This window comes from Sphaeramia orbicularis, chromosome 13 (genome assembly GCF_902148855.1).
Source record: "Sphaeramia orbicularis chromosome 13, fSphaOr1.1, whole genome shotgun sequence".
In the NCBI taxonomy this organism is placed as follows: Eukaryota; Metazoa; Chordata; class Actinopteri; order Kurtiformes; family Apogonidae; genus Sphaeramia; species Sphaeramia orbicularis.
The window spans coordinates 14,731,828-14,747,394 of NC_043969.1; the positions used below are offsets into that span (position 1 = coordinate 14,731,828).

At 34.8% G+C, this 15,567-nt stretch overlaps 1 protein-coding gene across 1 annotated transcript; it reads right to left on the minus strand.

The window, feature by feature from the left end:
• Positions 1 to 869: 869 nt before the first annotated feature.
• Positions 870 to 9,449, minus strand: mmp13b (matrix metallopeptidase 13b). The gene is made up of 11 exons (XM_030151225.1): positions 9,340 to 9,449; positions 9,100 to 9,210; positions 7,380 to 7,507; positions 7,112 to 7,260; positions 6,167 to 6,292; positions 5,923 to 6,078; positions 4,708 to 4,828; positions 3,524 to 3,657; positions 3,275 to 3,434; positions 3,058 to 3,161; positions 870 to 1,480 (listed from the first exon to the last, which is right to left on the minus strand). The coding sequence occupies exons 1-11, from the start codon at positions 9,427 to 9,429 to the stop codon at positions 1,380 to 1,382; spliced, it is 1,380 nt and encodes a 459-aa protein (XP_030007085.1). The 5' UTR covers positions 9,430 to 9,449; the 3' UTR covers positions 870 to 1,379.
• Positions 9,450 to 15,567: the final 6,118 nt, after the last annotated feature.

The following is a 15,567-nucleotide window of genomic DNA, read 5'->3' on the forward strand; positions in this document are numbered from 1 at the left end:
ATGTTTTTACATTTCTAGTTTTCGACATTTTGTTAGTTTTCGTTAATGATAATAATCTTGGCTCTTAGTACTGCAAAAGTAATTGGAATAAAAAAATAACTATTGAAAACTATTTGACTTCTGCTCTGACAGTGTTCCTAAACTCTGAGGACTATTTTTTCTATCAAGACAATGCTCCTGGACTCAGCTAGGTCAATAAAAGTGTGGATGACGGACCACCAGATGAAGACCCTGTCATGGCCAGAACAATGTCCAGACCTGAACCCACTTTGAAAACTTCTGGAGGAACATGGATGGTCACAAGCCATCGAACATTACTGAGCTTCTTGAATTTCTATGCCAGGAGCTGCATAAAGTCATCCAACAGCAATGGTGGAGAGACAAGACACGTGAAAGCTGTCATTGAAAATCAGGGTTATTCCACCAAATACTGTCGTCCGAACTCTTCCCAAGTTAAAACATTAGTATTGTGTTGTTTAGAAATTAATATGAACTGGTTTTCTTTGCTTTATTTGAGGTCTGAAAACACTGCATCTTTTTGTTATTTTGACCATATGTCATGTTCTGCAAAAACACGCTCTAAATAACAATACTTTTATTTGGAATTTGGGAGAAATGTAGTCGTTTGTTTAGAGAATAAACAAAAATGTTCACTTTACTCAAACACATGGTAAAATCAGAGAAAGTGATCATTTTGCAGTGGTCTCTTATTTTTTTTTCCAGAGCTCTATTTATGAATGTAAGTGACTACTCTTTTTCTCATTCTTAGCAGCTTTCCTACTAATAGAATGATAGTTTATTGTATTATATGTGTAAATTTTGACTTGTAACTCTTTATTTTAGGACAAAAATCAACAAAACACAAGATATAGTGAAGCAGTGGATGGAAGTTTTTTTTAATACATCAAAAGTGACAACACAGACCAGATAAATCCACTGAAAATGTGTTTCAGGGCTAAGATGACATCTGACAGACAGCAGCAGCCTGTTAACAACTATGATTAAAGTAAATGTCAGGGTGACTCCATCTTTTACAAAACCAAACCGTAAAAGCTTCCTCTCTTTACTGCTTGAATTCCCAAAGCATACAAAAGTCTATTGAGAAATGAGAGATTATTAAAGAGCAAAATGTTTTGTTTTTTTTTCCTCAGTGTCACAAGTAGTCAGATAATTAGTTCACAGCAGAAGCCGGCTGCTACAGGCAAGGAACATGACATTCTAAGGACCTCAGTGTCCTCAGAGAAATATTAATAAATACTAAAAACATCAGACATTTTTTGTGTCTGACATATAATTACATGCTCTCCATGTGTCCAGCACCAGTAATAAAATAAAAACATTTGTATAAGTTTAACGTGACATGATGTCAGATGAGCTCCTCAGCAGTTGAGAATAGAGTTGGTCCTCAGGATGCGTAAGACCTTCCTGGAGCTGTAACTGTACTCGTACTGCATGTGCTCATGGAAGAAATACAAATATCCTGAAAGAGAAGAGAATGACATAAATGCCATGAGTTTTCATAACCTTTAACTGCACTGAAACCTTTAACATTTTAGACTTCAAAAGCTCAATCATTTAATTTAATTTAATTTAATTTAATTTTATTTTATTTGATTGATTTGATTTATTTATTTGGAAATAGCTAACCTCTTCTTTCATTTAATATTTACTTCCTGCCCTTGTGTGTTTCCTTTCCTGTGATTGGTTTTCCTCACCTTTAATATGTCTGATTGGTTTTGGCATCATTCCACTGGTACACTGATTTTGTCCAAGAGTAGTATGATTTTTCTTTGCTGGTCTGTAAATATCTGTTTACCTGTAGATTTGTATTACTTACTACTACCGAGTTAGTTGAACATCACTGTTTTCATACATTAAATATGGAAATCCAACTGAGGAAATTTGGCCAAAAATAGTTGTTTGTTGAAGGGTAACTGAATGTAAGTACAAATACTACTATATATGCAACATATATTTCCATACAAACAGGTATTATTGTTACTACTTTAAGTATTATTGCCTGCATCACCAGAATGACGAACAGTTTCTTTCCCTGGGCGATACGGACACTTAACAAACAATAACGCACTAAACTTTGCTGCTACCTCCCTCCTAATAATATAAGATAGAAGATATATAACATATAATATAATATATATAATACATAAGATATAATATAAGACAAGCAATATATCTATTTATTCACCTAAATACCACCATTAAGCTCTCATTATACTGTATCTATGTCTGCCTTAATATTGTTAAATGTTGTTTAACAAAGTGTGTGTTTTTGTCTTAGCTGCCTTTACTTGTTTTTAGCTTAGTCTTAGCTGATTTTAATTATTTTCAGCTACCTCTATTTTGAGTATAATATATATTTTCTTTTATGTTAGGCTTGATTGCACTGATCTGAAGAGCACCTTGAATTTCGTCATGTTGATGCCTTGTGCTAATATGATGACAATAAAGCTTCTATTGTACTATATTGTATTGTATTGCATTATTATTATTATTATTATTATTATTATTATTATTATTATTATTACCACCAATAAAAAAATAAATACTCTTGTATTTATAAACATTCAAAGAAGCTAATATGCAGCTAATGGACTCATTTCAGTAATAATATTATTCTTATTTGTATGAGTTTCACGAATGAATTAAAATTTTTGTTAATGTCTGTCAAAAGTTAACAAATATTCGCATCCTTGGTGATATACGTCATGGGCATATGACAAAATGTCATTGGCAGCCTTAATGTTCACCTACAGCACATTGTACTGTATACTGCTGTAGAAAATAACATGTATTATTCAGAATACAGTATATGTATGTGATTATCCCTCCTCACGTGCTTCCTCCTTCCCCGGTGCCGCTTCATCTTCATTCCTTTGTGACAATCATTCTAAACTTTGTTCCTACTGTTCTCAGATGTTTGTGTACAACTCTTGCTGCTTTGGACTTGTTTGCCTGTGTACCAGACTCTAAGGAGACTTTGATTATGTTTTGCCTGAGCCTCAGACATGCATTTCCCAGTTCTCTGTCACAACGTACCATAATGATAAGCTGCGGCATCAACTTCGTCATCCATCCCAGGGAAATCTGTCTCAATGGATCGTGGGTAGCCACTATCCATTGTGCCTGTTGCTTCATCATAGCTGTGAATGACAAGTTAAAGCTGATGAAACACAGGATAACATTTAGCAAGAGTGATTCATGTTAGTTTTCTTACTCAAGACTGTGTTTTTTTACTGGGTATTTGTGCATTTACCTCCAATACTCCTCATCAGTGAAGAATAGAGTCTTTCCTGTATCTCTGATGTACACAGCTGCATCTATTTTCCTTATGCTTTTTGGTAGTCCGAGTTTGTGTATGTACTTAGGGTAACCATCCACAAGGTTGTATCCATTCAAAGCCCACATTCGGATACCTGTAGAAACACAGTACAGGCTGTATATCCACTGAATAAATCATAAAATATTACTATAACAGTAAAAATGAACAGTATTAATAACGCACCACTAAATATGATGACTAGATCCTTCTCTGGGTTCTCGTAGGCTGCATCCACCTTATTGGGAATTGAGGGCCATGTGGATTTGATCAGTGTCTGCTCAGGCTCCACAATTTGAGGATGGATGCGCCAGTAGAACCTATAACAAGAACCAGGCTTTTAACAAAATACAACACGAACACATACAGTACTTGCACACACTTTGGAAAAATGCTGGATGATGATTGTATGTTAATAATTAATAGACAGACATAGAGCTTTAAATGGAGAACTATACAAAAGTCTGAGGCCACCTTTAGCTTTGCTGTTTTTGCAGGGTGGAAATGATTATATGCATGTATTTGTCATTTTCTTTTCTTTAGATGCAACAAGAAAATGCAGGAAATATGTGCACAGCCTTAAAAGACAAGCAAAAACTAAATGGGCTGTTAAGGTTAATGTGATTATTCAGTGTGATCCCTGACCTTGATAAGATTGATGATAAGAAGCAGCACAAACAATTAGAAACATCTGACATGTGTTGAGTGAAACCTGATATAAAACATCAGAAAATGAATGCAATAAAAGGATTAAATGGACTCACACTAAATACTACCTCTATGATTTGTAGAAGTCGTTTTTCCTCCTTGAAACTTTTGTTTTTACTGTTGTACATACTTCCCATCTTGACTAGGAAACACATATATGAGGTACATATATGATAAGAAGATATTATCACATTCATTGATCATTGTGTTTGTAGTAAATATTTAAAGTGCCTATAAATATTATAGTTCATATTAAAAATTGATTACGCAAATCTGATTGTGTGTGAGGTGACCAAAAAAATGTATGTGAATGATTTGAATGGATGTTTTGTGTTATTGTAAAAAATATACAGAAAAAAAGTATGTTAACAAAGCAAAGGAAGTGGATTTAATTTAATTATTAGTTTGTAAAAAAGGGGTGGGAGTCAATAAGTTATACTTCTTCCCATTCCTTTTCGAGCACAGAAAAATTTTGTTTGACCATGTTGTATGTTCTTTGTTATCTGATGATTCTATGTGCTCGAAATAAAACTACACACTACACTGCACTACTACCCTAGGTCATTATAACTTCACTAAACCAACAAAGCTGATGATGACCTAAGATGTTTGCACAGTACTGTACACAACGCATTGATTTTTTTTTTTTTTTTTTACCATACCTGTCTTTAAAGATGATGGTTTCCCCTCTGAGCTCTGTCACAGCATCAAAACTCAACATTGGGTCACATTTGTTTGGTGCATCAGGCTTCGGCTTCACCTTCCGTGGGTTTGGATTTTCACCTGTGAACAAACATCTGGTGTTACTGTGCTGTTCACAAATTCGTTTTCAGAATCAGAATCATGTTTATTGCTATGTAGGGTTCACATTACTAGGAATTTGCTTCAGTAGTTTGATGCATACATAGAACATGGACTAGGTAAGAAGCATGCAGTAAAAAATAAAATAAAATAAACAAGTAAGATAGAGTTATAGTGGATAGTATAGTTTTGAGGCCTTTGTTCCAATCCAATCCAACTTTATTTGTAAAGCTCTTTAACCTCCTAAGACCCAGCAATGGGTTTTCTGTCCACATTTCTGGACAAGAGTTTCACAACTTTATACAAAAAAAAAAAAAGAAAAGAAATCTATCCATCACAAAGGACATTCCATAAAATTTTTAAAAACTGCATCTGAAAAAACTGTTGCATCATGATGTTTCCAATATAGGCACTTATTTAATAAAAAAAACAAAAAAATGCTTGTATTTTGCTGACATTTCCTGGGTCTTAGGAGGTTAAAACAATCACAGTGGACCAAAGTGTTGTACAGAAGAATAATTAAAACCAAAATAAAAGAATAAAACACAGAAGAGATTAAAAGACATAGAACTGTACAAAAAAGAAAACAGTGCTGTACAGAAGAATAAATAAAACCCAAGTAAAAGAATAAAATACAAGAATACATTAAAAAACATAAAAAGCCACACAATTAAAAAAAAAAAAAAAAGAACAATAAACCGCTACCAAATAAAAACAATAGAATAAAAATAATACATTTGTTGTCAGTTCAATTCAGTTGTTTTCATTTCATAATATCAGTTCTTTGACTTGATTCCAAATGTAACGCTGATTTATTGGTGGGTAGAGCTCTCAGGGTGAGAAGAGTGCAGTTTCTCTTTTTTAATAAACTTTTCTCATAGACGCTACCACAGCAGGACAGTGTACATTCATACTTTCTCTCATATATCTACCACACCATCATCAGAAATAGGCAAATTACTCTCAACCAAGGGGTTCTAATGAAACAACTTTAATGTTTCTGATATAAATATATGTAAAAACAATAATGTGATGTAACTGACGAATGAAATAGACTTGAATAACTGTTACATTACCATAGAGAGCCTGAATCCCTTCAATGTCGTCCTCGGCCAATGGGAAACCTGTAGCGTATGAGTAGACCGGGTACATCAGGGCACCTGCATCTGATGAATGGGACATACCCAGGGCGTGGCCCAACTCGTGCGCTGCCACTATGAACAGGTTATAAGCTGCACAGAGAAAAGAGTCCCAGTCAAAACCTCATTCAGATAGATTTCTGTCCAGAGCCTTATGATGTATCTGCGGTTTCCTTCTTACCGGATGAATCTTTGGTCCAGTGTTCGTCCTCATCAAAGTGTGTGTCCCCACCGATGCCTTGGCCTGGTGGATAGGCATGAGCCAGAAGTCCATCTGGCCCGTCAAAAGGGTTATAGTCTCCATGTTCTGCAGACACACACAGATAGAAACCTTTAAATCCCTTAATGAATCAAATAAGCTTTACTTCCTCCCACTCCTTTTCGAATATGTGAATGAAGTCATATTTTGTTTCATGTTTTTCATATTTTCTTGCAATTATTATTTTTTTTTTTTATTTCTAAGGCCTGAAGTAAGATTATTTCCTTTGTCTTGTTGCATATTCAAAATAAACTGAACTGAACTGAAATGTGTATTATCATAATGTCATGTATTCGTAGGATGTCATTAGCCGAATCTGCAGTGTAGAATATGATGTGTGTTTATAAATATTTTATTTTGGTTTTCGAATTTTCATTTTACTAATGAAGAAAGGGAACAATGGAACAAACAAATGTGACAAATACTGCCCCCCTCCCTCCCCTGCTCACTCGAAAAAAAAAAAAAAAAAGGCTCCTGCTCTTACTTTTTGTTCAAAATGACACATGGCATGACACAATAAGACCAGTTAAATTACAATTGCACCTACATAGTCTAAGTAAGGTTGCCAAATTGTGACAAAAATTTTATATGACTTTCTTAGGCTATATGTTATTTTGTCTAAAGGGACACAACTGTTCATCTCTGTGTACCATTTGGTTAAAGGAATGGGAGAATCAGACTTCCATGTAACAGCAATAATTTTTCTAGCCACTGCCAGGGCTATTTCGAGGAATTTTGTTTGATATTTGTTTAGTGGTTCATTAATCTTCATAAAATTTCCAATTAGACAAATTTCAGGATCCAGGGGTATTGAACTCTTGGTAACTAATATAATGTATGTTTAGTATCGGAATTAAAATGCTCTACCTTTGCTTCCAAAGCTGATCATAATGTCAGCATTTCCATGGTACAGCTTCTTAAAAACCAAAGGGGTAACATCAGCCCAAACATTGAGTGCACTTCGGACAGCTCTGTCTACGTCCGCCTTCTTCAGATCGGGTGTGTAGTTCAATATCCTGAAATATCAACAGAGACAGAAAAACAGTCAGTAAAAGTTACTGGGGTTGGCTATATGAATAAACTAACTGTCTGCTAAATTTTGCATTATTTTCATGAATATATTTGTAATGTATACCTGAACGTGACAGTGTTGCTTTGCCATTTAAGGTGTCGAGGGAAATGGTTATATTCCCCAATGTCTGGGACGCCACATCTGGCCTGTTTCATCAGCTCCAAAGTGTTGTCATCCAGACTCCCAGTCACCTTTAATGATAACACAGTACATATGTAGCCATACTGACCTGCAGTTCCTAAAGGGGAATATTCACACTTAACCCACGAAGCCCCAAACATCCATGGCAACCAAAAGCATCTACTGATCTAAAATGTTTGATACTTGTTGATCCACTAATCCCATCAATACATGTAAATAATTGAGGTGAAATGCAGTTTGTCATCTTTTCATGGTCATCAGATATGACCCATTTGGACATTCAGAGGCTCTGTTGTTACCGTGGAAACACCGTCATCTTCTACAACATCAATTCACCAGTAAAACCCGTTGAGTTTGATCAGTGACAGTGGATGGAGATGCTTGTTTTTACTTTCAGTCATGAAATTCTTTACTGAAAAAAGTCACTTTTTCTTCTGTTTTCTCTGTTTTGATGTAATAACCTTTGAATTTACTCTGAGTTTTCATGAACATCTAAATCAAATATAGGAAAATACAATTTTTTACTGTAAAAAATGCAACATACAGAGGATAATATTGTAATAAATGGTGATAAATTGCTTAGATAGAGAGAAAAATTCATTTGGGAACTGCCACAAAATAGCACTGCTTTTTGTTTTTTTTTTTTGGGTTAAACATTACTCTTAATTCACTAAGTCCTGACTTTGTTTTTATTGCATGAGTGCAAATGTTTGAACTCAGCCACAGACCAATTTAACCCATAAAGAGCCAAACATCCACCGTCGACCTAAACTATCTACTGATCTAAACTGTTTAATCCCTGTTGATCCACTAATCCTATCAATACATGTAAATAATTGTAAAAATGTAAAAATGTAATTATGTAATATGCCAAAACATGCCAAAGGGGTTTCTTAAAATTATAATTAAAGTCAAGCCACTGATAGACTATAAAATTAGACAAAAGACTACATTTTAAGAAATTTGTGCTTTGTACAAGCAACAAAAACAGTGATTTAACCCATAAAGACCCAAACGTCTATCACTGACCAAAAGCATCCACTGATGGAAATGTTTAATACCTGCTGATCCACTAATCCTATCAATACATGTAAATAATTGGTGTAAAATGCAGTTTGTCGTCTTTCATGGTCATCAGATATGACCCATTTGGACGTTCAGAGGCTCCATAGTGAACATGGAAACACAGTCATCTTCTACAACACTGATTCACCAGTAAAACCCATGGAGTTGGATCAGTGATAGTGGATAGAAATGCTTGGTTTATGTTCAGTTATTGATGTATTTCACCGAAAAAGTGATTTTTTTCCTCAGTTGTCTCTGTTTTTTGATGTATTAAACAACTTTAATCTGTGCTTTAACGAACACCTACATGATCAGAGAATTAAATACAGGAAAATACTTGATTTATACTGATAATATACAAAATACAGAGAGTAATATTTTTAAAAAATGGTGATAAATCATTTAAGAAAGGTTAGCTATGGAGAAAATTTCATTTGGGAACTGACGTAAAAGTAGTGTTGGGTCTTTATGGGTTAATGAAAGACCCCAAACCTTTTAATTATGATGTGGTGTTAAGTACATACATTCTCTCCACTCTCCTTCCTCTGAATTCAGAATAAAACCAGATGAAGCTCACCTCGAGTTTGAAGAATTTCTGCATTTCCTTAATGCTGGTCTGGAAGGCATCTGCTGACCCCTGTCGTCCTTGGAGACCAGCCGGAAGGCCATAGAACCGACGAAGGTATTTCTATTCATTAAAATGAAGCAGAAAATCCCATCATAAAACACAGTGTTTCCTCATTCATTATGTCAAAATCCATATTAGTCCAGTTCAATTAAAATAAATAACATATGAGAACAAAGTGGCGGATCTCACCTCAGCTAAAAGGTAGTTGTCAGTGTTATCAGGAGGCAGAGGTACAGAAAAGGAGGCAGCGACCAGCGCCAGCAGCAGTAAAGCTATCATTGTAGTTGTCTCTGTGTTGTTCAAAGCCCTCATTGGGGTCAAGAAGCTCTGAAGGGTATTTATAGTGTTCTGGGTCCAGTTTTTTCAAAGGGTCTCAGTGATTCATGTAAAAGCACCTAGTGTAGCCACTTCCTCCTCTGCCTGACAAAAATGTGCTGGTATCTGTAAAACTAGCCTGACTGTGGTTTGAGTGTACCACTTTGAACTCATCTAAAATGCTCTGACAAAACATTTCCCATGCCAAAATGCAATGACTTAAGGTGTTTTCATGTAACGTCCATGAGGTAAACTTATGAACTCTTCAAACAACAAAACAAATAGGTGTCTTGGTTTTATTTTGCTGACATTTGCATTTTTCTTTGGGAAAAAACATTTTAGATGAAAGAAATCCAACTTGTCCCGACAGGATGGTGATGACTTTGCATATTCTTCATCAGGTCACGATAAAAAAAAAAAAAAAAAAAAAATTGGAACTAATTTCACGTTGGTGCTTGTCTCATGATAGTCATTCAGTGTTGTGTTATTTTAGGTGAAGACGTTTCCAGATAAGTGACTAATGTACATAAGACTCAGATCGAGAATGATGAGAACATAGGATTTAATAGAACAGACATTTCATATATTGAAACACAAACCTGGTTCTTTGTTGTCTGCAGGGTTAGCATATGGCAGTAATTAAAATCTGTTGTTCCTGATTTTGTGTTTTTTCCCCAGTGTGGCGATGTGTGACTCACTCAGCTGGATTACATGAAGCCAGATCAAATACGTAAATGATTCTTTGCTCAATGTTTGTGAAACATTGCAAAATGACAGGATTCCTGACCTACAACGGCAACAACAGCATTAAATCTGAATAATTACTTATTAAAAAAGAGGCTGCATAGTATGAACAGCCATACACTGTTTCCCATAAAGTGGGAATAATTTCATTTTCAGACACATTCCTCTTTTTATTCCTATTTATGCACATCATTAAATATTTAATCAGGTACAATGATTATATACTGAGTCCCAGTTACACTTTATCAATCAGGAATAAATCACATTGTCACAATCATTTGATGAGAATATGCAAAAATATTTGAATTCCAACTTTATGAGCAACAGTGTACATCAAACACTACACACAATATAATGTGTACACTGTTACATTTAGTATTTAGCTGAAATATGCTCTAGAGTAGGGGTGTCAAACTCATTTTAGTTCAGGGGCCACATTCAGCTAAATTTGATCTGAAGTGGGCCAAACTAGCAAAATAATAACATAATAATATATAAATAATGTCAACTCCAAACTTTTCTCTGTATTTTACAGTGAAAAAAGTCAAATTAAACAATGAAAATGTTTACATCTACAAACTGTCCTTTCAAACAATGTGAATAACTTAACCAAACTGAAAGAATAAGTGTAATTTTAACAATATTCTGCTTCAGTTTATCATTTACACATGTACATTATAATGTACAGATCACAGTGGATCTACAAATACACAAAACATTTAGTATCAGGCAGAATATTGTTTAAAATTGCACTTATTTTTCTTAAGACATTTTAGGTTCTTCACATTTGTTCAGATGATTCACATTTTTTGTGAAATTATACTTTGTTTTAGTGTAAATACATGAAAATATTTACATTTACAAAGAGAAAAATGTGGAGTTGTGAGTTTTTATAGATTATTATGATCATATTTTACTGGTCTGGCCCACTGGAGACTGAAGTGGTCTGCATGTGGAACCTGAACTAAAATGATTATAAATTTCTTATTATCTATTTTTGCATTTCACAAATTCATCCCAAGGGCCAGACTGGACCTGTTGGTGAGCCAAATTTGGCCCCCGGTCTGCATGTTTGACACCTGTGCTCTAGAGGTATTCTAAAAGATAAGTCATCTCATTTTCACAAAATTCAATTCAATTCAATTCAATCCAATCCAATCCAATTTTATTCACACCATAAATCACAATATATGATTATCTTACGGCACAAATTCAGGGCCTTTAAAACAGTCATATTAGTATGTGCCAGTTGATATTGCATTACATTTAACCAGTAACAAGCTGGTTTCCTTATTTTAAGAGTTTATTTAGACCACATCTCAATTTAAGAATATTAAAGCAGTGTTAACCCATAAAGGCCCAGTGCTACTTTTGTGTCAGTTCCCAAATGGAATTTTCTCTATATCTAACTTTTCTTAAGTGATTTTTCACCATTTATTATAATATTATCCTCTTTATTTTGTATTTTATCAGTATAAATCAGTCATGGTCCTGTATGTTCATAAAAGCTCAGATTAAAGTTGAGGTCTATTATATCAAAAACAGAGAAAACTGCCCAAAATTTAGTTTTTCAGTAAAATATATCATTAACTGAATATAAACCCAGTGTATCCATCCACTGTCATTGGTCCAACTCCATGGGTTTTACTGGTGAATTAATGTTGTAGAAGATGACGGTGTTTCCACGTTCACTACGGAGCCTCTGAACATCCAAATGGGTCATATCTGATGACCATGAAAAGACGACAAACTGCATTTTACACCAACTATTTACATGTATTGATAGGATTAGTGGATCAGCAGGTATTAAACATTTCCATCAGTGGATGCTTTTGGTCAGTGATGGACGTTTGGGTCTTTATGGGTTAAATCACTGTTTTTGTTGCTTGTACAAAGCACAAATTTCTTAAAACGTAGTCTTTTGTCTAATTTTATAGTCTATCAGTGGCTTGACTTTAATTATAATTTTAAGAAACCCCTTTGGCATGTTTTGGCATATTACATAATTACATTTTGCTTATATTGAAGAACATTAGTTGTTTTTCTTTTAAGGCTGTGCAGCACATAACCTGCATTTTTTCATGTTTCAGATAACAGCTGTCCTCAGAACACAATGGGGGTGTCTTTCAGGCCGTGAGCAGACAACAGCTGTGGTACGTGGAGCCGAGGCAGGTAAAGACATGCTGCCTATTACTGTATTTTAACCTGTGTGTCTCTGTGTGAAGGCTGAGGTGTGTAATTATAATGTCCTGCCACAACAATGGAATTCTTTCAGTCAATATGAGTGGACCACCAGTTACATTATATTTGGTTTAATTTAACTTTTCCATCTAACTGTTTATATGATGCAAATTAAACATTTGACTGAGTCAGGCTTTCTGTATCTAAACGTCAGTGTTAACATTATGTTACACAATGAGTTTCAGTTGTCATCAACCTACTCTGGAAGATTTCTCATTATGACAAATGGCAGAGTTTGAAGGTTTTTATATCAAAACAGAGAAAAACAAATATATTCCAAAGCATTGAAGGAGTCAGTAGTATTTAAAGGAGCAGGTGAAAGGTTCTGAAAACATGATTTATCTTCTCTTATGTTACAAATACACCCGTGTATAAATAATAGTATGTTTCTAATAGTAACTGTATGTTCTAAATTAACATTTTGACGGGAAGGATAACATGCAAACGTCACAGAGGAAAAATTAGGTCAGTTCATCTGCATCCTGTTAGTAAAGTAATGTGTAATGGAGTAAACACTGATCTGGAAGACTTCAGCATCCTATGTGTGGACACAAATATTTTTGGAGTACGGTCACTGTGTAGACAGTGGTGAGCAGAGTGCGTCTGACTCATGTCGGGGGAAGTTGGCTGTTAGGGGGATTTTTGCGGTTATTTTAAAATGGTCACCAACGAAAACATCCAAACAAAATATAGAAACACAGTCCCTTCTGATCTGGGTTGTGACCCTATAGTTTTATTAAACATTATCAACACTCATTAATGATATCTGACAGATTGCTTAACACCATATGTCTTGTTTTTCTTATGTTATAAAAAAAAAATTGAATCCTTCATCATTCTCCATTTACCATTTAAGCAGATTTCTGGTATGTTGTTGCCATTCTCCTCTGACATCTGGTTCTGGTTTGATGATAGATCAGCAGTTTGGTGAAGTTTAACCCTATTTTTAACCAGTGCAGCTGTGTAGGGTTGACTTTACACAATTGACATATGCTTATTTATCAATGATATACAGCTCTGTCATATCATATTTAGACATGAAACATATAAAGAAAATGTCTGGCATTGGGTGTGATAAAAATGAATCACACCTTGTTTTCGTCAGAAAAGAGTACTGGAAAAACACCTTTCAAAATATTCCTCTCTCTTCAGATAAATCTAAAATTAAAAATACCTTGTTGTCATTGTAGGTGTTGTATCTTTGCCCAAGAAGTCCCCATTTGAGGGAATGAGACAGAAATGATGAGTCATTTCATGAACTGGAAGGTGTTGCTACATTCACTGAGTAAGTGGGTAACATCATTAACAACATCACCTGGAATAAATAGTGCATCATCATGTTTCATATTAAAAAATATAAATAAATAAATAATTAAAAACAAATAGTTGTAAGATAGATATATACTGTATGTAAAAACATAATTAGTTCAGATCTGTTTTTTGCATCATAAAATGAATACATGACTGAAAATGATCGATTGTCTGACTATGAAAACAAGACTGACTGATGATGTTTTGGGAGGATAAAGGTCTGCATTAATGCAGACATCCCACATAGATATCCAACCATGAATATGATCAAATAATGACAATGATAAACTTTGTTTTGAACATAAGTAGGAGTAAAACACAACTGTGAACAAAACGCAAAGAAAACACAAATCAAACAGAACACTCCAGCATATAGAAGGCAACAAGCCAACAACCAAAAAAAAAACAAAAACAAGAAGCACTCAGAGAGCGCAGACCTCCGCCAAGGCAGATCAGTGCCCCCCGCCCCCCAATGTCTGTATGTCTGTCTGTCTGTCTGTCTGTCTGTCCGTGTGCAAGATAACTCAAAAAGTTATGGACGGATTTAGATGAAAATTTCAGGAAATGTTGATACTGGCACAAGGAACAAATTATTAAATTTTGGTGGTGATTGAGGGTGGGGGGGTCACTGATCTGCCTGGGCAGTGGTCTGCGCTCTCTTTTGTAGAAAAGCACTCATAAAGTGCAGACCTCCCCCCAGGCAAATCAGGCCTGTTCCTTGTGCCAGTATCAACATTTCCTGAAATTTTCATCCAAATCCGTCCATAACTTTTTGAGTTATCTTGCACACAGACAGACAGACAGACAAACAAACACTGATAAAAACATAACCTCCTTGGTGGAGGTACTAACACAACTGTGTGTATGTGTGTACAGCTACTTCACTGTGGCTCCTCAACAACACTTTCTGAAATGGAATAGACCTACTCCAACTAACATGACTAATATATACATTATATAGAAAATAATTTTATATGACTAATATATAGAGTCCGTAAAAAAGAACATGTCAAGTTATTGAAAATATAACCAAACAGAGTATGTATGAAGTTTCTTGAACTGTGAAACCAAATGAAACAGCTGTGGCCTAATGAGATTAGAATGTATATTTTCATAGAAAATGTTTGCATATTTCTGCTGTCTCCATAATTATTGAACCGCTGATCAGGAAATGTAGTTACATTACATTACATTTACATTTATGCATTTGGCAGATGCTTTTTTCCAAACTGACTTACAAGGGGAGTTAGTATCTGTCTCTGAGTTAGCACTTGCTTATGCTGCCTTTATGTTTTCAGATAGACTTTATGATCCTTATAAGGATTTTTGTTTCAGGAGTTTCTGACCTTCCTGTCGTCATGTGGAGACTCTACGTCTGGTTCCAACACATAGGGTTAAACTGTTCGTGTTCTAACTATGATATTATTCCCAGAATGTGTAGTGTCTGGTATGACAATGATGTGTAGAATAGATATCCAAAAATTCCCTAGCTGGGGAGACAAATGAGAAGGAAAATAAGCTGATTGGCTCATTCATCCAGACACTGTGTTTAGAGTCTACTCTGCAGATCATATGATCATATGACGTAAATTCTAACAAAAAAAAAGACACTACACCATTCTTTGTTTCTGAACTGAACTTAAATCAGAAACTGCATCAATAAGCATAAGCATAAGCATTTCTTATCACTAACACTCATCCAAGGAACCAAATCTCAGACTTTATGGTTTAGAGACAAAGAATGTGACATCTGGAATACCATCTACAAAGCATCACTTCAACTCATCACTCTTAACTAAGCCAACA